This window comes from Leptonotus elevatus, chromosome 4, assembly GCF_054856555.1.
Source record: "Leptonotus elevatus isolate MCC_2025b chromosome 4, RoL_Lele_1.0, whole genome shotgun sequence".
NCBI lineage: Eukaryota > Metazoa > Chordata > Actinopteri > Syngnathiformes > Syngnathidae > Leptonotus > Leptonotus elevatus.
Window position 1 is genome coordinate 19,595,172 of NC_141242.1, and position 23,532 is coordinate 19,618,703.

Consider the following 23,532-nt stretch of genomic DNA (forward strand, 5'->3'; position numbering starts at 1 on the left):
CAGCCAAAATAAGCATTTTAAATTAAATCAAGTTTTTCATTTTGAATGACATTTTCACTAGATGCTGGGAACAACCCAAGTAATCCAATAAAGTAGAACATATGCTCAGAAATTAAATTAGGTGCAATTATGTGGCAAAAAGGCATGGAAAGGCCAGACAACACCGAAAATCTGTCAGTTATCAAACTCCAAAGGTCTCATTGCCAAAGTGTCAGTCAAGATGCATCTCATACACTTGAATTTATGAGTTTACTGTATCTGTTTTAGTTTTATTGTGGATTACTTGTGTACTTGTGTCGTTCCCAACATCTGGTGAACATTTCATGACAATCGCACCTTTGCAAATACTGTATATTTGATGAGGAAAAAAGGTGCTGTGTTAAATACTTATTTCAGCGGCTGCGTGTGTTGATGTAGATTTATAGATTTGAGTTTGTTTGTTGCTAAAATTAGTCATTTATGTAGGGCAGATTGCCAGTTTGTGAGCCTCCTCAATCCTATCCTTTGGCTTCAGTGGCGGTTAGAAAAAAGTGGATCTACTCTGTATTTCGTATGTGTGCATTTGGGACCGCTCCTTCAAAGGCTGCCATTGTTTGTTTGATGCGGCACACTGCACAGATTCACACACCATAGCAAATGTCACACATTTTACGTTCAATAGGTGCATTTATACATTTCAGGCACTGATTGGATGCACATCACAGTTCATTGACCTCACTTTCACAAAGTGTCACACTTACATCATCATGCAAACCTCATATCCAACATAACTTGATTTGATCATACAATTTAGGCAGCAATGCCAAGCTAGAACTTTGTAACCCTGCGTTTGAGTAAACTTTTGGTAGCACTCTCTTTTATGTCGTAAATGTCTCTGTTTCAGTTACAAGCCCCCAGTGTGAAAGGCTTTGACTTTGCTAAGCTGCATCTCGGCCAGCAGAATAAAGATGATGTCATGGTGGTCCAGGAATCTAACCCAGCAGGGCCTCTGCCCATCTCAGATAAGGAAGGCCCCAGTCCTTCCCAGAATGGGGATGTTCCTACCCCCAAATCCAAAAACTCTGCCTCCTCCACCAGAGTTTCCCGCAGCTTTCGACGACGTGAGAGGTCAGTGCTCCTGGCAGTGCAAGAGGGGAGGAGTATTTTTATCACTAACATCAACTTAACATAAACTATCAAGCGGTCTGTTTAGGAGTTTAGTTTTTCTGTTAAAGGTTTTCTAAAACCAAAGCAAAAAAAAAGAGATGAACAGGAGTAAACGTCTCAAAGAAGTTACAAGTCCCCAAGGTCTACATTATTTTTAATATTATTATTATAGTCCACTTACAGCAGATGAATAGTGAGTGGGAGACAAAGGTTCGATTTTCGTACAAGTTCAATTTCATATAATAGTTATTGTCCAATTATTTCACATCCATTATATTCAATGCCATTTCACATTATTAAGTTTTTTTCAATATCATTCCATATTTTCAATGACAACATTCACTCATTCAAAGATCAAAATCAAGCATTTAGCATTACATTCACATGCAATTTCTCCAGAAATTGCACGTCTAGTATATATTAGAAACCCCCCTGCTTTGACCTCTAAAGAAAAGTGCTGTTTTTTTATTATGTACAGTATTCCAGCACGCAAGCCCATCCTCAGGCTTCAATTATTAATTTAAGTGTGTGTTTTGTGCTTAGGATCTCACCGTCAGACGGTGATTCCATGGTGAGTGACCGCTCCAGTGGCCGCGAGTCAACTGAGGAGAACCTGAGAGCCCAGGCCACACCCAGTGACAGCAAGCAGACACGTAAGGACCCCATCAATGTTTTAAATGGCAAGCGGCCCTAGCAACAGTCAAGCCATTTCTCAATACATGGCAAAAGAGGGGGAGGGGAAGACAAACACTGAAAAGAATGGAGGGAGAGAGAGAGAGAGTTTAGAATTTAGTTGGGAATGTATAAAAAATATGGTACTTTAAACTTTCTAACAATATGATCACTGCACTTAAACCAGTATACACTCCTAAATTGTGAGTCCAACAATACACTGCAAAAACACAGTGGCTATCATGCCACTCTGAAAACACTGTATTCAACAAAAACTCAATTAACTTTAAAATTGGTTGTAATTAGATTATGTAGTATGATTATCACAAGTTCTGTTGTTGGAAAAACGTCAGAAAAGTGTATTGCTTTTTGGACAACATCTTGTTAAATTTCAGAGCAGAGTGTACCTTTTTACACTTACAGGATTATAGGGAGAACTAGAACACAACATGAAAGACACATGTTTAGTGTCCAAAATAAGTCCAGAAAAGAAAAAGAAGGCACACAAAAAGCGGAAGTTATTTTGACATGTCGACAGATTGAAGGTTACCCTGAGACACACTGGAGCCAGAAGCATTCAGGCACACTGACTACATGCAGCACACTACAGCCTGCCTGACCTCACCCACACAGGACAGACCTTTCTTTTTCCTTTTTCTTTTTTTTTTTAACACTGATCATAACTATTTTTTATTTATTTATTTATTTTACACTGATCAAAGCTATTTTCCTTTAACCCAGTATGGTGTTTATGAATACCTTGTGTATGAGATGCATGTATCACAATGTTGAGGCAATAATTTTTAATTATAAACTAGAAGTTTTCCTCACTTATACTAAATGATTATTTATGACCTTAGGCAAAGTTGTTATCATTTAAGGACACTCTTTCTGTCATGCTACTTCTCGTTTCTCTTAACTTTAACACGTGATCTATATCAGTGTATCTTAACTGTTGCCACCTTGGAAACCTTTCTTATTGTCACTAACTCATGCCCTAGTTTTATAGAAGTTAAAAAGAATAAAGAGATTGTATTCTTCAAAATCAGCCTTTCAAAACATATTAAAAAAATTAATAAATTGTTTTCAGTTTTCAAAGTGCATTTCAGCGGATCTTCTTAAGAAACTGGATGACCATAATTGCATGTATAAAAATGAATATAGTCAAATGAAATGTCACAACAAATGTCAGTTTACAACGGTGTACCTGAATTTTGTATGGCCCACCATTTGAGGATGACTGTTCTAGATAACCACATCCTAATGCCCTAAATTCTGCATTTATCAACAATAACAAGGATTGATCTTTTCAATAAAACTGTCTTTCTTTTTTATTGCGGCAGGCAAAAATAGAATTGGTAAGACTTCTTTCCATCTGTGTCAGTGAATCTCCCGATTGTTTGGTTTGTTTCGGTGTCGTTTTTGTGCTTGGCTTTTTCACACCATTCATCACTGTCAGCCCAACTTTCAGTCACACAAAATAAATGTTGTAGTCAAATAAAAAGGTTGTTGTTTTGTAGTGACCCTAATTGTCCTTTCTAATAGATGTTCTTCTTTGAGTCAACATGGTCATTTAGACTTAAGACTTAATTACCATCTCTACAGGTCCTCCTCCTACAAATAGTCTCAATGAACAGATGTCATCTGCTTCCATATTTGAACATGTTGATCGGATGTCGCGGGCCACAGATGTAGGCCGAAGACTCCCCAACAAAGTGCAGCTTATTGCCATGCAGCCCATGACGGTCCCACCACTGAACAGCCACACTGGCATTGGCAAATTGCCTAATACCAACAAAATAAACAAGGTGAGCTTTTCTCACTCCTCATATTCACATTTGCAGCTTGATAAATCCAATCGTCACTTCGCCTTTCTACTCGGTGCATCTTCTCATCAGATCCAAGTAACAATGAGGCAGAAGTCAGAGATTGAGCATCATCGAAACAAGATCCGCCTGCGTGCCAAGAGGAAGGGCCACTATGACTTTCCTGCAATGGATGACAAAGACCTTGTGGACGCCAAAGACCAGGATCACGTTTACCATAAAGCACAGATGCAGATGGAGAAGATCTTGGATCAAAATGCACAGATTCCCTCCATCTTAAAGGAACACCAAAAAAGGTTAATGTTTTTTTTTGAGTTAGCGAAAATGGTTGTTTTATACAATTAGGTAGTACCATTTTATTGTGTTTCCAGTGTTCGAGAGAGGCGCACTCCCAAACAGAGGATGAAGGAGCAGTCAAATGGAGGAATAATAGATGCAGACAAAGATCACCTCATCACTGAAGACACTGAAGCCGTTTATAGGAAGTGTCCTGGAGTCAACAATGTTGCCTATGTGGTAGGTTTAATATGGGTGGCTTGGTCATTAAAACTTCTGTATATAGAAAATCACAACATTTCATTGAGCCTTAAGTCAGTCCTGACTGAATGGAACTACTTGATGGACACGGAACTTTGTGGCACCCTAAAATGTAACGTCTGTAATGTAATATACCTTACTACCTTATTCGGGATTTATTACATTTTTAAGTGGGTCTTATTTTTCTCAAAACTGATTATGTAAAATTTGATATAATGTAATGTATACGAGAGAGATATATCTTTATTGACAGACTCAAGTCCATTAAAACAAACAATCAAACAAAACACAAAAATATATGTTAATTTTGAGTCCAATGTTCTACATTTTGTGTTTTGAGAATCCAAGACTGTTACAGTACATTCACAGCCAATCTGGAGTGTAAAAATTTATCAAAATAAGCTCCGCCCACTTGATTAGAGCTGCCGCAAAAACTTCTTCGAGTGCTAAGTGTTACAGTTGTCGTTTCTATTTAATAATGTTTTGTTAATGTTGTATTGTTAAACAATTAACGACTAAGTCCACTGATACATCAGATTCTCAATTCCCAATCATGTCATAAGATATTACATTTTCAGTAACAATGTTAAACATCAAACATTTATCTTCTTTTTATTTCAGTCGGACCCTGACCAAGCCCCAGGGTTGACCCACAGAAGCCCATCCCCCACAGACGAAGTCTTCCTAGGTCCCAGTTCCTCACCTCCTGAACATGCCCCTCCCCCACCCCCTTACATGCCTCCACAGCCCTCCATCGAAGAGGCGCGGCAGCAGATGCATTCACTGCTGGATGACGCCTTTGCCCTCGTGTCGCCCACTTCCCAGGGCAGCTCGGCTGGGGTGACTCTTCCAGGGGTCAACGCTCCTGACTGCAGTCCTCCAGGCTGTGGCCCCCGACCTTGGGGCCCGTCCTATCAAGGCCTTGACCCTTACACTGGTGTAAGTAGCTAAGTATACACAGTACATTCCCTTTCATTTTTTCTTGAGTTAGCTTCCAGCATGAAGCCTTTACAGTAGCGTCAAAGTTTAATCTTTCCAAACTAATCAGTTAAGTACAGAAGACCATCTGTTGGCCCCCTATACAACACTGTCAGTTCTCTATACATAGTATTCACTGACGTCACGGGATCGCGAGCCCGTCCCTGATGGCAAAACAAACAAAGCACCGAATGTTATTTTGTTATTGACGAATTTCACCTCCAGCTTCCTCTAATATTACTTATGTAAGCAAGACGTATGCGGAAGATTTAGCTCAACACTCTTTGCAGCGGTACACGTTGAAACATTTGGTTAGTGGAATCGATTGGATAACAAACATTTGGCGATACTGCCCGCACCGGACGACTTAGAAACGCATGCTCTAAGGTAGGATGGCTCTCAAAACACGGACATTCTTGCGTCTTCTATACTGACGGATTTTATTGGTTGCTATGTGCCTTTATCAATTGTGAATTTGAGGTGAAGAATCTCGGGTTATTTTTAAACCAAATTAGCTAGTTCCCTGAAGGCGCTAGCTACTAGCACTAGCATGTTACAACGAAAACAACAACATTGTTGATTCTTCACTTATTTTCGTACACTTTAACAGCAATTTCAACTTTTGGGCTGCCGGGAGAGGAAAATAAGAGACCTTAAGGATGATTTTTGGAGAGATCTCAAAATTGAACATCTTGTCCACAAATCTATTTTTAGCCAGACCTAGCAGCTCACATATATCACAATCGCATTATGGTAAAAGCATTTTTACCATCTTACAATGACACTTACCTTAATCAAAATGGCGAGAATACACTTTGGTAGGATTTCTCGATTGGAAATCCTTTCGATGTATCTTTGTAATTCCGGACACTTCTTTGCTGTTCCTATTCAACATTCCATGGACCGGCACACAATGTGGGGCAAATGACGGCATGTGAACACTATCTAGAAGTTTCATTTCACATCTTTATATGTATACTGATAGTTAATCAGTCATTCTGAAGCGCAAGTACTGCTGAATTATGTTCATAAGAAGTAGCATTATTTTTTTTAATGAGCTTGGTAAGAATAACTCTTTGCTTCAGAAAGCTCAGATAACTCCTGTTGTTTTGTCTTTCATCACCGATTCCCTGTTCTGTGTTCCCCTCAGAGATTCAGCGACCTGAGTGTGTCTTCTTCTCTGGTCCAAGGCTTAGTACCAAGGTTAGTAAAGTATTTAATGGAATTCATGTATTTGAGCACAATTGGGTTTTCATCCTCTTTTGTCCGCACGTAACAAAATGTTTTGTTATTGATTAATGCTAAATAATATCCACTTTGCCTTGTTTCCTCCACCATCCAGTAAGTCAGGGTCATGAATAATTTAAGGGGTCCTTTTTATTTTATTGGCTTAATGGAACAAGTCTTGGCATCCACCTCTTAGCAATCCCCAAAAACACTAAGCCACTCTAGCATATGAATACAACACATATGCACATGCAGTATGCTCTTTTCCTAGAAAGTAGAGCACAGTGCCACTTGTGATGAATAAGTTAACAAGTCATCATGTTGTATGCTAGACTAAGGTCACATATTTACTGTAACAAAATCACAGTTCTATTGCACGACTTGTGGTTTACAGGCTTGATTCCTTTGAATTGTAAACAAAAATAATAATTAGTGACATTCTGCGTGGTCTCCAGGCAAGATCGTGGTCTGAGTTACCTTCCCCCAGGAGAGACTACAGGATCCGGAGAACAACTCCAGTTCGACAACCTTTATTCCAGCAGAGGCCTCTACACCGGTGAGCTGCCTACATCGGCTAGGCCGCGGCCTGTAGGGGGCGCCACAGGTACAGCTGGAAATCCTTCTTGCGCAGCCGTTTTATTATATTTACATTCATTTTTTTCGTCAGTAAGCACGTAATGTTTATATGACCCTAAGATATGAAATTGATGCTATTGTCACTCTGCTAGAATTGTCTGTGGGCTAAAGCAGGCTATACACAATACAGATTTTTGTTGTTGTTGTTTATTGTTTTTTTGTTGTTGTTTTTTAATGTTAGACCACACACATGACAATTAAAACTTGGCATATTGGTATTAGGGATGTAACCATAACCACAGTATTGCAGTATAAAAATTACCACAATGTGTCATAAAAGCAGCACATCTGTTAAAAAAGGACAGATTGTTTTCCATTTGAGCAGGTCCAGCACCCTCTAGTGGTTAGTTTATTAGTGCAGTTTCATTTTATTTAGATATGTTTTCGCCATATACGTATAAGACCCACGCTTATCGGCAGATGAAGGGGAACGTAACACGTTTGAGTTCCTCCACAAATTGCATTAGCAAGTATGTGCCTCAGTAATAATTTTATAAATATTACAGTTAAGTGTTGTTAGTGATTGTAGGTATACGTATAATTGTGACCTCAGCTAATTGACATTGTATGACAAGACATTTACATGCAATAGATACTTTTTACTTAACTTGTATTTGTATTTTTTGCTCTACAGAAACCACACTCACACACCCACATAAGCAAAGAGAAAACCTGGTCTAATTAATGCTCTAATTAACCTATTGCTCATATGATGGACAAAACTATCTTCTAACCTGACATTCAGCAGTGGTTATCACTCCCATAAATCAGTCATACCAGAAAATATTTTTCAACATCACTGTCAAAGAACATTACTTTTTGCCCACTTCAGCCTAATACAGCAATTGTGAACTACATAGACTTTGATACTTTGTGCTGCTAAGCCAATAGGAGCACGTGACAATAAAATGACTGGCCAAGCCTATTTCTTTTAACACAATATTGTACTTATATTCTAATGTGAGGTGTGTTTTTTTTTTCAATATCACGAGTTTTTATACAGTATCCATTCCTGGGGCCTCATTTATAAAGCTTGCGTACGATCAAAATGAGGCCAAAACTCTACCTATGAACATGTCTGCGCCAAAGGTGGCAATTATAGAAAACAAACTGAACTTTACGCGCCGCCACGTCAAGTGTGGACCTACCGTACGCAATCCGCACATTCTGAAGACATGGGAAAACAGTGACACAAACAGCTTTGTGGTTCATTGGGTCACATTAATGTTTGTTTTGCTCCAGACTTGCTCCGATGTCACAAGCACGCAGCAGGACAGAAAGCGAATGAAGTTAAATATTCTAAATGCCCGTCCTCTCTCATTGATCACCTATCTTGAAAAAGCCTCATGCATCAAATCATATTAATGACAACTAATGTGGACACATACTGCACAAATTACATCATCGCGCCGCACAGCGATACCTATAGTAATTTCACCCGCCCGTTGCCACAAATGCCATTAAAGGCTAAATAAAACCATTGACACAAGACAATAGGGATAAAAATTTGCGAGAAAAATACAGTATGGTACAAGAATATTTGCTATGGAGCTTGATATAATTATAGGCTTTTGTCATGCAAATACAGAAAAGAAAGAAAGAAACGCGCGCATCAATGCAATTCACACAGCCATGAAGATCCATAAGCAACAGCAACACATATTATTAATAGATACTAATAATAACAACAATTAGGCTATAAAGCGGCCTATTTATCGCCAAATTTTTGGAGACAATTTTCCTAGTGCATTAGTCTGAGTAAAGAAAATAAAATTGGTCAAATTATTTTCTTTTTGCTCACCCTTTGTATTAGACCAAATTATTATTATTATTATTATTATTATTGTTTTGTTTCATTTTTATTTGTATTTATTTATTCATCTGCCACTGTGCGCCCTGCGGCGGCATTATCGCAATCGTCCTGCTTGCTTTTATTGGCAATGCTCCGAGACAATCACAGCCTTCCGTGACCTCTCCAATGAGGGTTTCAATGTACATCTTTTTTTATTTTTATTTTTTTTAAATATTATTCACACAAAAATTATATCATGGTAAAGTAAAGCCTTCTTTCTTGCCCAAATCAAGTAAGTCAAGTCAACCTGAAAGACTGGGTCGCTCTTAAATTATTAAAGGCGTTGGAGAGTGCGGCTTACACTAATGCTATTCGGCATTTACTGTAAAGAGTGAATCTTAGACAGACACACATCAGAAGTTCCGGCAAAATGAAATTGGTGTGTGTATGTGTGCAGGCGCCCACCTGCATCATCTTACACAGATCGGCCTGTGCAACCGTATGAATGGTTATCCCGCAGGGGTCGGGGGTTATCCAGGACAAAACGGAGGCATCGGCTGGAACAACTACAATGAGGACACCTACTACAGAGCGCTACCAGATAACAGTGCAGTGAGTGCAACCACCTAAATAGTTCTCTTATGTATGTTCCATGTAGTGCACTACAATAATAAACTTCATCGAGAGTACATCATATGAGGGTGGAAATTTGTATCCAAACTCATTTTGCAACATTACCTTTAAAATTGTGTAACAGGTTCAAGATTATTTCTGTCAAAGACTCCTGTCCAGTATATTCATTGCATGACAAATCATCCGAGAGCCGGTCCATCGTTGTATCCGCCACTTCCTGTCTTGTCCTGACTTCCTCCTCCTTTGTCCATCTCGCAGGTGGCCAGAAATGCCCCGAGGGAGTCGTCAGCTCCTCCGGCCCGCTTGGACGGCGGGGCGGCCTACCTGTCAGCCCCACTCTCACTGGATGTCACCCCTCCCACCCAGTCGTCCGCTTCCTTGATCAAGGCCATCCGTGAGGAACTTTTACGCCTGTCGCAGAAACAGAATTACCACAGCTGAGGGAGCTCCCCCCCCCTACCTGCTGATGTGACCATGCTTCCTGTGGAAGCCCACCAAGAAGCAAAGCAGAGAGATAGTCCTGCTCGACGTCAATATTAAGGTGTCTAATTCATGTTTCTGGATGCTCTTTTGGAGATTCATAATCAGCCATGAGTGTTTTTCAACTGCCAGTATGTCACTATGGGACAGTGTTATTACACGAAGAACAGTATAAGGTCCAGGATTCAGATTCATGTGAGATTAAGGCATTCAGTGTGATGGTTGTCATGCAAGCATTGTTTAAAGAACTCGTTAACCTCCAACTCATCTGAGCCATGCTTTGCCTTCACACCATTGGAGACGTTCATCTGCTCCATAGTAAGGTCATAGTTCATCACCAGCGTATGATACACACTCTCAATCCATTATGCTACCTACTTCTTAGCTTAGCGAGCACACAGTTAGTCAGTTTGGACCTTTTTGGACTATTATCATTCAAGTCCTTCACGTTTTGTATGTTTTCGTAATGTTTCGAGATGTGAAGCTTTGAAATGCCTTGAATCATCCATTTTCAAACGATATGTACTTGGCAAACACGTCATATTGTATGTGCTCTGTGCTTGGCGTGTTTTGCTGCACTGAATGCAGACTAAACTACTTGGTAGCACTCCGGTCTGGTGGATTTATTAAAAAATAATAATAATAAAAAAGAGGTTGATTGAGGACGATGAAGGATTAACCGACCTGAATTGCGTTTGTTAAAACACCATCTCTGTTTCATGCAGTATTTGAATTGTTTCTTAGTTTTTGGGGTGTTTTTTTTAAAATGCCTTTTACACACAGGGTACTGTATTTATAATTCATGTCATGCTTATGTGCTTTTAAGGATTTTTTTTTTAATTGACCATGCCTTGTTTTGTGCACCAAAAACAGATTGGAGTACTGATTTATTTCTCTTATATGTCAAGATTATGTGGGACCTGATGTAATGTTCTATTTAAATAAAGCAAAAACAATACATATTTGTTGTGCAATTAAGGTTTCAAATTATTCTTGTATGTAACGTAACAAAGCTCCAATTCTGGCTGCGGGTTGATTTGGTCTAATTCTGCTTATTAATTAGCTTCATGATTAAAGCATGCTACACACATACCAACTTTTAACATCTTAACTGATTTTTAACATGTGAGAGACCCTACACCAAAAAAAAAATATATATATATATATATTTAGTTATTTTTTTCTATACATTGTTCAAGAGGAATAAATTGAAACAGTCCTGAGAGCTGCAGGTGGCCATCGTGATTTGCATAGATTTTGGTATAAACATGCACCTCTATTCTCAAAAACAGTGAAAAATGGCCTAAGATTACGTTAAATGAACATCAATCATACAGAGCTCATTGAACACCTCACCTGCAAAAACAAGTAATTGCAATAAAGCAAATACTTTTTTTATTTTCTGTCAAACATTAATCAAGCTTTAATCAGCAATTCGTGAATCTGAGACAGGCCCTTAATATACTTGTAAAATATTTGTTGTTCATAATTTGAGTTAGACAATTTTTATGAGGATATTTTTGGCCCGGGTTAAAATTGACCAAGAAAATGATGTGTTTTCGCAAATGCCGAACAGCTTGTCTGCCCAATTGATTTCCAAGTAGATTGATAGAAGACGTTCAAGTTGTACTGTACTCTGTCAGTTCAGCGTTTGACTTCTACGTTCGGTAACTCGTGCTCTGTCTCCATATGCTGTTTATTTTATTTTTTATTTTTTTTTTGCAACAGAAGATAATTTTGCATATATACTGTATTTGCATACGGTTCTCGGCAGCATCGATTATTTGCTGTCTATGCATGATTCTCGAAATACACCGACACAAAAATGCTTTTCATGCTATGCTTGTCACCACTCACCACACATTTTGTACACCGGCCACCAGCACTACCGCTTATCCACGAGACAAAATTGGGTCGGAGAACGAATTTCGCCCCACTTAGGTGGGTGTGACAATAAGTGGTACTTATTTTTTATTTTCTTTAATGTCAGATATTTGGCTCCTTTTTTATTTTTTTATTTTTTTTAGCGCTCTCCACGTTGTTGTTTCGCCTCTTTTTTTTATACCGCTTTTTGACGTTCACAGATATTTGGGTCCGATTAACCATAACAAAGAAGGCATGACGTAATTTACTGCCACTTGCTGTAATTACCGCAAATATCCACAGTGGGGCAGCAAATCCTAAGAAGAAGGACTATTCCTTTTCACTTATGTAATATTTTTCAAGGACGTTAAAGTTGATCAATTGTTGTCATCTTCTTTTTCTTTTTTTCTACGTATCGTGATATGTGTAAAAAAAAAAAGGAGAAATTATTTATTTGATAGGCTGAATATGTGTGAGCTCATGTTCAATTGCATGTTCTCTGCATGTATCGAGTTGTAGCTATCTCATCCCATCAGACGCTTCTTCCCTGTAATCCCATTAGAGGATCTATAAATCCACTGAGTGATGCAGCTAAACACTGCAAATCCCAGCGAACTGCACTCCGCAGGAGGGCACGCCGTGAACATCTTGCCCAGCATTACAAAGACTTCAACGGTCTTCCCTGTTTACACAACGTGCACTTCAAGTCGCGGAAATCACAATTATATTTTAAAATCATATTACGTGTAATCACTTCTTTGCATCTGCGACTCCCTGTCTAGTGTCTGCCCTCGCTCCTTTTTCTAAACTATTTAACCCCGACCTGTCTCCTGTATGTGTCAGAATGGGCCCAGCCAAAAGGGATTACAGTGGCGATAGTAAAGGCTACATACACTCTAGATCATCTATTTTTGTGTTTTATGGTAAATATTATATAAACACAACAAAGTATTAGACTTTTTTTTTTGCAACTCTTTAAATTCTAAATAATCGTATATTTTACATTATTGTGTGCTTGTAGCAGATGCATTTAAAAATAATAATAATAATTTTTTTTGGGGGGGGGTGTCGAATCGAAACCAAGCACCCCATGAGTCATGACCCCTTGGTTAATCCTGTCTGTGGTCTCCAGTCCTCTCTTACTATTTTTTTTCGTCGTCTCTTACTTGAGTATACAAAACACACACCTAGGAGTTAATCTGGATCATGATGGTCATTACCGCCTGGGTGGCCGACCAATAGGGGGGGGGGGGGGGGGGGGTGCGTGGATATGGTGGAGGACCAGGGCGGTAGTGGTTGTCCACTGTGGGAAGGAGGAGTCGAATAAGCACTTGCAGCCACTGACCTTGGAGCAGGAAGCTCGGGGAGGGAGGGAGGAAGCAATTTGCATGTTGTGGGGAGCTGCAGGGAGTTCAGCCGCTCTTGCTTTTGTCAACAGAAAGGCAACTATTCAGCATTGTAGTAAGTAGAGATCCACCCTGTATGCGTCTGTGTGTGTCAGTTACATATCTCAGGAGTTTATAAATGTTACGTGAGAAGGATTCTGAAGCAGAGTAAACAAGGAACGGGAGGCCCTATTGTGTAGGTTTTCTTTTTAATACAGTATAGACATTAAGATCTGTGTTTATTTGTGCTGATGAGAATCCAAAAGGCTTCTATTTTAATGACTGTGCCTGATGTTGGACTGCTGATACTTCCTATTTTCTGTTACTTTGTTGACATGGCATCAATACACAGTGCTGCATTTAGTCTCCAGTTTTTGTGCTGATGAGTCAAAGAAGCCACTGCAGCATCTTCAGCCACACTCAGCATTACCCAGACGTGGGTTGGCTGCCATTGGATGGAGTCACTGGTTCCACTTTTAGAACTGGAGAAGATGCTCTTCTGGGAAAGCACATCCTTGTTCTTGACATCACCCGCTGTCAGCCAGAGGTTTTCTACGTGCCTTACAGCAGTTAATATGTGATTCTGACCGTGAATGGTCTTTCTATAGATGTGCTCTGCTGTTATTGGCTGGGATCAGTCCAGGGGGAAATTATCACGTTATGGTCTTTACTCCTTGTAACTGCGCAGGATACGATGTTATATTATGGTTATGCAGAAAGCTGGTGTCAATTTCAAAAACGTTTGCACTTTTAGGCTACGAAACCAAAACGTATGAAAGCAAAGCTAATTTTGATCTGTTATCACTTAAATGAAACTAAAGCTTGGAATACACATATTAATAATTTCAGTCAAAGTGAGCCCAGATACTAATCCATTTGCTCTGTTTGTGTTCAGGCGAGAACATTGATTGAATTAAAAGTAGGCGTCTTGGAGCCAAAGAAGGATTTTGAAGTGAGGGCGGCTAGCTTCATTTCGTCAACATAGAGCCCTGTCTAATAGGAAAGTAGGGTTTGGTGGCCATCTTGCGGCATCTACTGTATAAGCAGCTATAAACTGGCAACTCCCTAACACTGTGCTACTCTTTCTTCTTTGTATTTGGCGGTCTGGATGCCTTCTGGCACCCCATGCCGCATCCACCTTGGTACTGTGGCAGACATCTGTTCTGGGCATATGTCTGTGGAGATGCCCTTATTAGAGCAGTAAATAAACACACATGCCATTTTTTTCCCTCAAACAATTGGTTAAAATGCAAAAAATAAATAAATCCATATACGCCACTTAATTCTGCCTCACTTGCATTTACACAAGAAGACCAAAAGTCATGCATCGTGTCACACAACTGCCACTCTTCCCTTCTGTGTACGCTTGCCATCCTCAAGGTCATGGTACAAGTTATCTCCATACCCTCCTCCCGTCCCCACACTTTGTGTCAGGGGCCACAGTGTGAGATTGTACTTGGCTCTGCTGAGTAGGAGGCCGAGCTCATGTGATGTTGGAGTGAGAGAAGGGGAGGGGGATGAATAGCTGTCATTCACAACCGAGGGCCCGGTTGCTGGGCAGCTGCCTTCTGCTCTGGCTTCACTCGATGACTTCTGAGTGTCAGCTGCCGTCAACCTTCTTCTTGCCTTCCCCTCAGAGAGCTAGTCAACATGTCTTTGGATTCAGAACGATTTTAGATTCAAAATGACTTGATTGACAATGATTTCTGCTTCAATTTATAGATATGCAAATAATTGTCATGATCTACTCCAGTCTGACTCGCTAATGCTAATTAGCACGCTACTCTTTACTTTTATCACTCAAAAGAACGACTATTCATACAAATCGCTTCAGGAATGTATACAGAGAAGCCTCTTAACATTAGTGATCGACATATGCTCTTCCTACACTCTAAAAAAACAAAACAACTTTTATTGGAATAACTTGATCACTACTTTTTGCTTCTTTGTGGCTACAACTTGAACACGTACGTGAAACCACACTGCCCCAAAGTGGCTAAATCGTGTACAACATGAGCAGTGCTCCCCATAAAGGCACACACAAACAAAGGCAAGACAGTATAAAATAATTGAAATTAAATCGATTTTGGGACATTTAAAATCGATTTTGAATCATACCAAATGAGAATCGCGATTCTTATGAGAATCGATTTTTTTTTCCACACCCCTAATTAACACTGCTCATTATTTTGCGCTCCACTGAGCTCACTGTTACCAATGTCATCAACCTTGTGCTCACGTCCAGCACGTTGCACTTGTCCATTTGTGTGTGAAATAGGTCAAAAGGGTATAAAAGTCATAAGCGTAGCAGTGACGGGATACACCACCTCCAAAAGAAAGAGAACCACTAGGTCAGAAATGTCAAACCAATAAATAATAGCTAATCCACAGACTCATCCCAGAAATTTGTTGTTGGCTTCGTGTTATCGTCGCCATGGCAACATCCTACCAAACCTCACATTGACAGATGTTGCTGAACCACCGCTGGTGCTCACTATGTAATCATAGGAATTGTTTGCACTGTGGCCAAATGGTTAGTCTGCCTGACAGTCGAGAACTCCCGGGTTCAAGTCTCTTCTGAGGCCTCACTGTGTGGCGTTTGTATGTTCTTCCCATTAACATGCTTGGGTGTCTTACTTGAATTGAATTTAACATTATAAATTGTCAAATAGGTGTGAATGTGAGTTTGAATGCATGTTTGCCTAGATGTGCTCTGTGATTGGCTGGGGATCAGTCAGCCCTGTCGCTCAAAGTCAGATGGGATAGGTAGAGAGATGTTTATGTTGTCTGACTGAGCCTTTGATTACAGAAATTTGGGTCATTTGGGTTGGATGCAGGTTTATATAGTAGTAGTTACGGGTTTTTCATGGCTAGTTAGATTTTATGACATTTTGACTTTTTTTTTTTTAAATTCAGCTAGTTTTAGTTTGTTTGTAGAATTTTTTTTATTTTGGTTGATTTTTTCTTTAATTTTAGTATTTATTTTAATATATGGACTATGGAGTATTTGTCAAATGAAAGGTTTAAACAAAATGTATATAAAATAAATGAATGAACCCTGAAAGCTCTTGTATGATATTCATTGATTAAAAACATTTTCACTATAATTGGATTAGAAAATTATATTAGATTATATTAGATTTTATTAGATTTTATTAGATTATATTAGATTATAGTTATTTTTAATGTAAAATGTGGTTAGTGTTTTTAAAAATAGCATTTTCAATTCATTTTATTTCATTAATGAAAATATTTAAAAATTTTAGTATTTCATAGTATTTGTTCATAATAAACTTTGTCTGATAACCTTTAAAATGGAAAAAATAAATAAATAAATCAAGCTATTAGTCAATAAAAAATCGCCCCAAAAGGTTGAACTTGCCTTCTTGTTTTGAAAAAAAAAACATCACACATTTGTAAGAAATTATCCTTTTGTCGTTTGTCCCATTGTCTATTTCTGGAGACTGCTGTACAGTTCATCATGACTTCTTTTCAATCCCAGCCGATTAGCTGGTCTGTCTTTGCCTTTTGCATTTTATCAGTGCTAATAAAGATAAACTGATATATAACCATGTGGTCATGCAGAGTTGAATTGAAGAGGATTATGTAAATAGTGAGGGGGAGGGGGGGTGTTTTCTTTTCTTCCTCAGCAATCCGCTGATCACCGCGTCCTACATTTCAAAGTTACATTGCACCAGTGATAGCAGCCTGCAGCAGACGTTGTGGAGCCACATTTGAGAGGAAAATAAGATGACGTCCACAGTCCACTGTCATCCGTTTAATCACACCCCACTTATCCTTACTCACCCAACTTGCTCCACACCCACAGCGGATGATAAATGCCTGCCGACACCGATGATTTTGTCATTCCTTTGGTTCACATCCAGACACGTGCGCTTGTAACTTCTACTGCCGGCAAAAACAATGATGGTTATTTTCAAGAAATTGGCATTTGCACTGACTGCAAGACTGACTCGGTATGACACAAACCACAGTGGGTGACCAAAAAGGTGCGATAAATAGTACAAAGAGTACAAAGCTAGTCCTGTTTCTTGTTAAATTATGCTCTTAGTTCAAGTTCACATAGCATAGCATAGCATAGCATAGCATAGCATAGCATAGCATACAGCTTGCAGCTAGCATGGTATCAACTCCTCCTGTGTCGTTCACGTTCGCATTTCCACCAGGCAAGTGCTATAGAGAACGTAGTAGTTGAAAGGATGAAACATTTGCACTTGTTGGTGTTCTTGTTGCTTTTATCGACTGAAGTTGTAGTGCTTGAATCATTTTCTCTGTCAAACCTATTTACAGTATTAATGCATCCATTTTCTACCGCTCATTATCATACTGATTACTTAAACAATGATACTGATAATTGATTTACTTTTTTTTTTACCCCAATAAAACACATGGTAATGTAATAACAATAACTGAACATTTTAGTCATTTCAATTTGTTTTTATATTAGTGACAACAAATTGCATTACTTAATTTTTATGAAGGATGTGTAAAAGAGTAAACCACACTTGAACTTTACTTGAACTTCAGACTCGCCACCTTTACATTCAAAACAATGAAATGAGAGAAGTGGCAATAATACATACACAAATAAATAGTTCACATAAATAGGGATCATGACATTGATTTATTTGGTGACTAGGATTATATATACAACCTCGATAACTTGCTTGCATATCTTCCATCTTGTCTTGGCTAGCGCTCTCATGCTCTGAGTTTCTGAATGGCCGTCGCGGTGTAGTAGAGCGCGCTCGGAGGACATTTACAAACACAGCCTTAGTATCGATACTTTATGAGCATAGTCAATAGGAATGCGAATTGCCTAGTACCTGGCGATTCGATTCGTATCACAAATCATAGGTCACGCTTCGATTCAATACCGATTAATCCCGATATAAATCTATAAATTGCTTATTGCGATTTTTTTAAAACTCAAATTTTGAAAATACTAATCAGCAAACTTGTACATGTACACTGTAAGATTTGTATGAAAATGTATTTATTTATCTGAGAATTCAGGTTGCAGTCTGTTTCATGTTTGAACAGCACTGAAATAAAATATTAAGGCTTAATGTTCCATTAATATAACATTCTTCCATGCTTAATGTGTGAATCCTAACCCTATGTAAGACGTTTTGTTGAATATTTCCATTAAAAAAAAAAAGTCAAAAAATCGATTCGGGCGCATATCGAATCGATTCGAGAATTGCGTGCTGTAATATCGCAATATATTGCCAAATCAATTTTTTCTAACACCCCTAATAGTCAATAATATTGATACCACACAGTGAGTATCATGCTACCACTGAATCAATATCCCCATCTTTAGTCATTGGTTATCTTGAGTCTGGCTAGTCTTAGAGCGAGAGGTGGGTTAAACTTTGTACCTTTGGAATAGTCGCTTGTCAATCACAGCGCACATATGGAAAAGCCACCATTCACATTCACGTTCATATCTTATGGACCCCATGGAATGGAGGTGATCACAATCCAAACGCCATTCCCTAGGAACCCTCCTGCTAACTAGCATGCTGAAAAAAAGCTAGTAGCGTGTGCCAAAGGCTAAGTCTCTGGGTCAGTTGAGGTGTTCTCAACAAACATTTTCACGTTTTTCACAAAAACCTTAATAGCATCGATTTGGCAGAGGCGCTGCAAATCCAAGTATTGCCTCATAGCTCAGAGCATCAGGGGCTCATCAGGAAAAGAAGCAAAGCAGACATGACACACCATACAAGGCCTCTTGACTTCACTTAGGTCATTCTTCCATACTGGAATAATTGAAATAGCTTAACTCTGACGTGATTTGCTCTCCTTGTACTGTAAATGAATGGCTACATTCTTGGTTGGTCTGTTTCTTATTCAACACTGCGTGATGATTTAAACACGTTCATAACAATGTGTTCCTTTGCTTTGAATCAAGATGAAATATTCTGAAGTTCAAACGCATGGTTTTCAGCAAAGATGTACAATAGCGGCATCTTCATACTAAACATATTTTACTCCCACTGCGCATATATCTTGTGTGCCTGTTTGATTCACATCTTGGCATAGAGCATGCAGTTAGTCTTCCAGGAACTTGACAATCACTGTGCACTAAAACACAGCACTGGAGTATGCTCCCCATGTCATCCAATCAGCACCTTGTGTTTTGCATTCATGCATTCTAGCACCCTATAGTTCATTTGAATCAAATTCAAAATTGCTACTTGGTCGATTTGTGAACTGGAGTCCAAGAAATCATGCCCATTGCTTTCCATATAATTAAGCCTGCTCACTTGAATGACTTCAACACACTTTCAAGGACACATTAAACAGGCCAAAGAAGGATGCATCTAGATTTGTTCTCTCATAAAATGAATGTTTATTTTTTCTTGACAGTGGGAAGGTATGTGACTTAGAGGACTTTTTGTATGTATTTCTTCTTCCTTTCCCCCTCATCACAAAAAACTTAGTTATAAATGTACCGTAAATACAAATATACGCAAAAAACAGAATGTGTGTGTTCAGGATGAGCTTTCATTGTTGTCGTGGCTCTGCTCTTCATTACAAGAGCTCTTTGTGCCAACCAGAGATCTCAAGTCACAATATTTAAACAGCTGCACAGTGCACATGATAGTCGTGTGTTTTGTCAGCGCTACCAAGAACGAAGATCTTGTGTGTATCTGAGGCAAAGCTAAGTCCTTGAGAGAGAAGAAGAAGAGAACGAGTGGACATATAAACAAAATGTCTTTTGCTTCGTGTTCTTTGAAGTTTGAAACGTTCACGCTAACCTACATGATTTATCGTGGAAAAAGCACGTCGCTTAATACCACCATGTGTGTTGCTGCATTTAGCTCTGTTTAATTTGAAAGCAGCCAACAGAAGCAGGAAAATGGAGATGATAAATTCAGATGGCACATTCAGTTCTTCCTTGTAGCTTGCTGTAAAGACAGGTGTGTAGGCCTAAGTCAGATTTAAACCTTTAAAGAGGACACGGAACAAACTAAGGTAATCATTACCAATACATAGGTTCTTAAATGCACATGAAACAACTAAGATAATTCATTGTCTTTAGCACATGCCAAATTAGGCTATGCTAATGTTGCTAATTTGGCTTGAAGTCATCACATTTACAGGCCACATGGTATTTAGCATTGATGAGTTAGCATTGTTATCATTAGCATGTTAACGTTATTGCTAAACTAATGGCAAGGGCAGGAGTCCTCCATAAGCCGCTTCCTGCCATCTGTCTGCCAGTGCCTATTGACAATTCCGAGCTTACTTACGTCACAAGTAAAAATGGCGGTCTTACTCTGTGAAATGTGTCCCCCCAGTCGTCCAGGGGTCGACGTGACCGGCAAAACGAGACGTTAACCCTGCGGATCAACGAACGAAGCGTCATTCCTTGATGTGCAGCAACTGCAGGGTTAACTGTTTTGTTCTGCCGATCGCTTATTTTCTACTTCCTCTTCACTGCTCTACAACATGCTAGTAGTGACAGACGACATTCCCGGTCCCAATCTACATTTCCTGCTTCTCTTCTTTTACAACAGGGTCCTTGCGTGATACTGGCTGATGTTATACTTGGTGCCACCTGCTGACCGTTTCTTTTAAATAACATTGCAGTCAAGCCTATTCATTCAGTCAGAAGCTGCGCCAGACCCTCCTGTACACTCTTGCATAAAAAAAGCTTATGACGTATTGATACGTCATGTGTACGCAGCGACTGTGACGCTTACGACGTATTGATATGCCATATGTATTGAGAGAGTTAAGCAACTTAAATGACGCTTAGGGACAACAGAATAACCATAATAACGTACGCTACACACTTGCTAGTTGCTAATGCTATGCAAGCAAAATGGTGCATTCGGGGTACTTTCACAGCGTTAGAAACTTTGGATTTCTTCAATGATAACATTTTAGGGGGAAAATAATCGTCCATTTGGCCCAATTGGCCGATTGTTTTGCCAGTGTTTGAAGGGCGATAATCGGCCGATTATAATCGGCGGCCGATTAATCGGTTGGCCCCTACTAAAAAAGTCTTCAAAATCCCTCTTGAAGTTTTTTCTTCAACATCTATAGTATGTTTACATATTTATAAGCTTTTATTGGGCACAATATGAGGTTGCTCACTGGTGAAAGCAATTCTGTAATGGTACGTAAAACATGAAACAGACTGCAACCTGTTTGTTCAGTTATAAGCCTGAATTTTCAGATAAATAAATACATTTTCATACAAATTTTACAGTGTACATTTACAAGTTTACTGATTAGTATTTTCTAAATTTGAGTAAAAAAATCGCAATAATCAATTAATAGATTTGTCTCGGGATTAATCGGCATCGAATCGAATCGTGACCTATGAATCGTGATATGAATCGAATCGCCAGGTACTAGGCAATTCACTCCCCTAGGTCCTTCAGTGTGGATTTAAACAGTCAGTTGGTCCTTCCCAGTAATGTAAATGGACATAATCGGCATCTGTCAATCAAAACTTAGCATTATTAACTTTGTACAGACAGACTTTTGCTCTTGGATTAAAATGATGTAGTAGAATGGTGGAGCCAATGTTTTTGGTGCAGTAATGCAACTGACACCAAAGTTGCTGCTGTTGCCGTCCTGCAGCGCTCTCTGACTCTCCACTGCGGCACACTGGCCTATAAAAGCTCATGATGGGCAGCCATGAACATGATGAGATTAACTAATGCGCACCACTCTACTCATCCGTCATTTCTCAAAGCTTGTGGTGCCTGATGGAAGTAAAAAGCCTCTCTTCTCTGATGTGACCTTCAGTATGTCAAGACATCTCTAAGTGTGGAGTGGGCAGTAATGCTAAGTAGAGATTGTCACTGGAGTGCAGTTTGACATGTTTCAGTCTATCATAACTAAGGCCTGGGCGGCACGGTGGGTGACTGGTTAGCACGTCTGCCTCCCAGTGCAGAGGACGTGAGATCGAGTCCGGGCTTCGGCCTTCCTGGGTGGAGTTTGCATGTTCTCCCCGTGCGTGCGTGGGTTTCCTCCGGGTACTCCGGTTTCCTCCCACATTCCTAAGACATGCATGGCAGCTTAATTGAACACTCAAAATTGTCCATAGGTGTGATTGTGAGTGTGGATGATTGTTCGTCTCTGTGTGCCCTGCGATTGGCTGGCAACCAGTTCAGGGTGTACCCTGCCTACTGCCTGAAGCCAGATGTGATAGGCTCCAGCACCCCCCTGTGAGGAAAAGCGGTTAAGAAAATGGATGGATGGATAACTAAGGCCTTACTGAATTAACTTGTGCATTAGTGTACGTTAATGGCAGTTGTTCACATCATTGGTGACCCAAAGGGTGAGGTTGCAGTTTTGTAACTCCTCCTATGATTTGAATGTAGATTCCTCTCCTACCTCTGCCCCCTTGAGTCTTTTTTTGTCTTCAATTTTATTTCGAACAAACACAGCATTCAAGCAACGAAAGCAACATAAGAAAGTTCCAAAGTGTTTCACCCGGTCATTTACACATACATATTCCAAAAGGAGTTGGAAGACGTATAAACTTATCAGGTCCTACCCCTTTAACATCGGTTACACAATAAATAGTAGGTATGTATAGTAAACAAAAAACTGCTAGTATACAGCTAATATATCTTGATTATTAATAACAAAGATTATTATAGTAATTATTAATAGTGAACACATTGAACAGTGTACCTTATGCATATATTGTCATACTTTTTACATATACATATTTTTTTCCCTTATCAATAGCAACAATACTAATAATAATACAGTAATGATAATAACATCAACCAATGTTACTTTTCATTGAAAAGCACTTCCTTTTCCCTATACTTTTCATAAATGTTGATTTTATATTTCCTTTTGAACTGGTCTATGTTTGGACATTGTTATAAATCAGTATTTTCACTCCACATGCAGATAAAGACTCTTCAGTGTTGTTATTGAATACTTTGTCTTTAAGTTATGAATTCCCCTCAAACCATAACCTCCCTGTCTCTCTGAAAACGCATTTTCAATATTTCCCGGCAGTCAATTATGTCTAAATTTGTACATCAATTGTACAGTATTGAGTTCCACAAGATCAAAAATAATTTTACAGTTTTAGATTGTAAAAAGAGTGTATTTGGTGTGGTGGAGATATCCTACATTATGGACTACTCTTATAGCTGTTTTTTTTTGCAACAGAAACAGAGGTTGTAATGATGTCTTGTAAGTGAGTACAGCGTTCCAATCAGAGAAAAGCTGTTTTCCATATCAAATAATGATGAGAAATCACTCTGTGTCATCTTTGAACCAACTAGAATAGCTTGGAAATGGCTTCCTGGGCATTTCCAAGCCTCTTCGATGAAAGGACGTCCAA

The 23,532-nt window shown here is 39.2% G+C and overlaps 1 protein-coding gene across 9 annotated transcripts in view; it reads left to right on the plus strand.

The window, feature by feature from the left end:
- The window catches only part of LOC147175944 (UPF0606 protein KIAA1549), a 29,822-nt gene extending 18,921 nt beyond the window's left edge, over positions 1–10,901 (plus strand). For 4 of the 9 annotated variants that reach the window (XM_086073989.1, XM_086073997.1, XM_086073998.1 and 1 more), the window contains 11 exons: positions 884–1,107; positions 1,690–1,799; positions 3,162–3,176; positions 3,424–3,626; positions 3,717–3,940; positions 4,016–4,160; positions 4,803–5,120; positions 6,310–6,362; positions 6,842–6,990; positions 9,272–9,426; positions 9,706–10,901. In XM_086073989.1, coding sequence (XP_085930115.1) covers positions 884–1,107; positions 1,690–1,799; positions 3,162–3,176; positions 3,424–3,626; positions 3,717–3,940; positions 4,016–4,160; positions 4,803–5,120; positions 6,310–6,362; positions 6,842–6,990; positions 9,272–9,426; positions 9,706–9,888 — 1,779 coding nt within the window. In that variant the 3' untranslated portion in view covers positions 9,889–10,901. The remainder of the gene's footprint in view (positions 1–883; positions 1,108–1,689; positions 1,800–3,161; positions 3,177–3,423; positions 3,627–3,716; positions 3,941–4,015; positions 4,161–4,802; positions 5,121–6,309; positions 6,363–6,841; positions 6,991–9,271; positions 9,427–9,705) is intronic. The other 5 variants (XM_086073994.1, XM_086073993.1, XM_086073996.1 and 2 more) reach the window with 5 other exon arrangements.
- Positions 10,902–23,532: the final 12,631 nt, after the last annotated feature.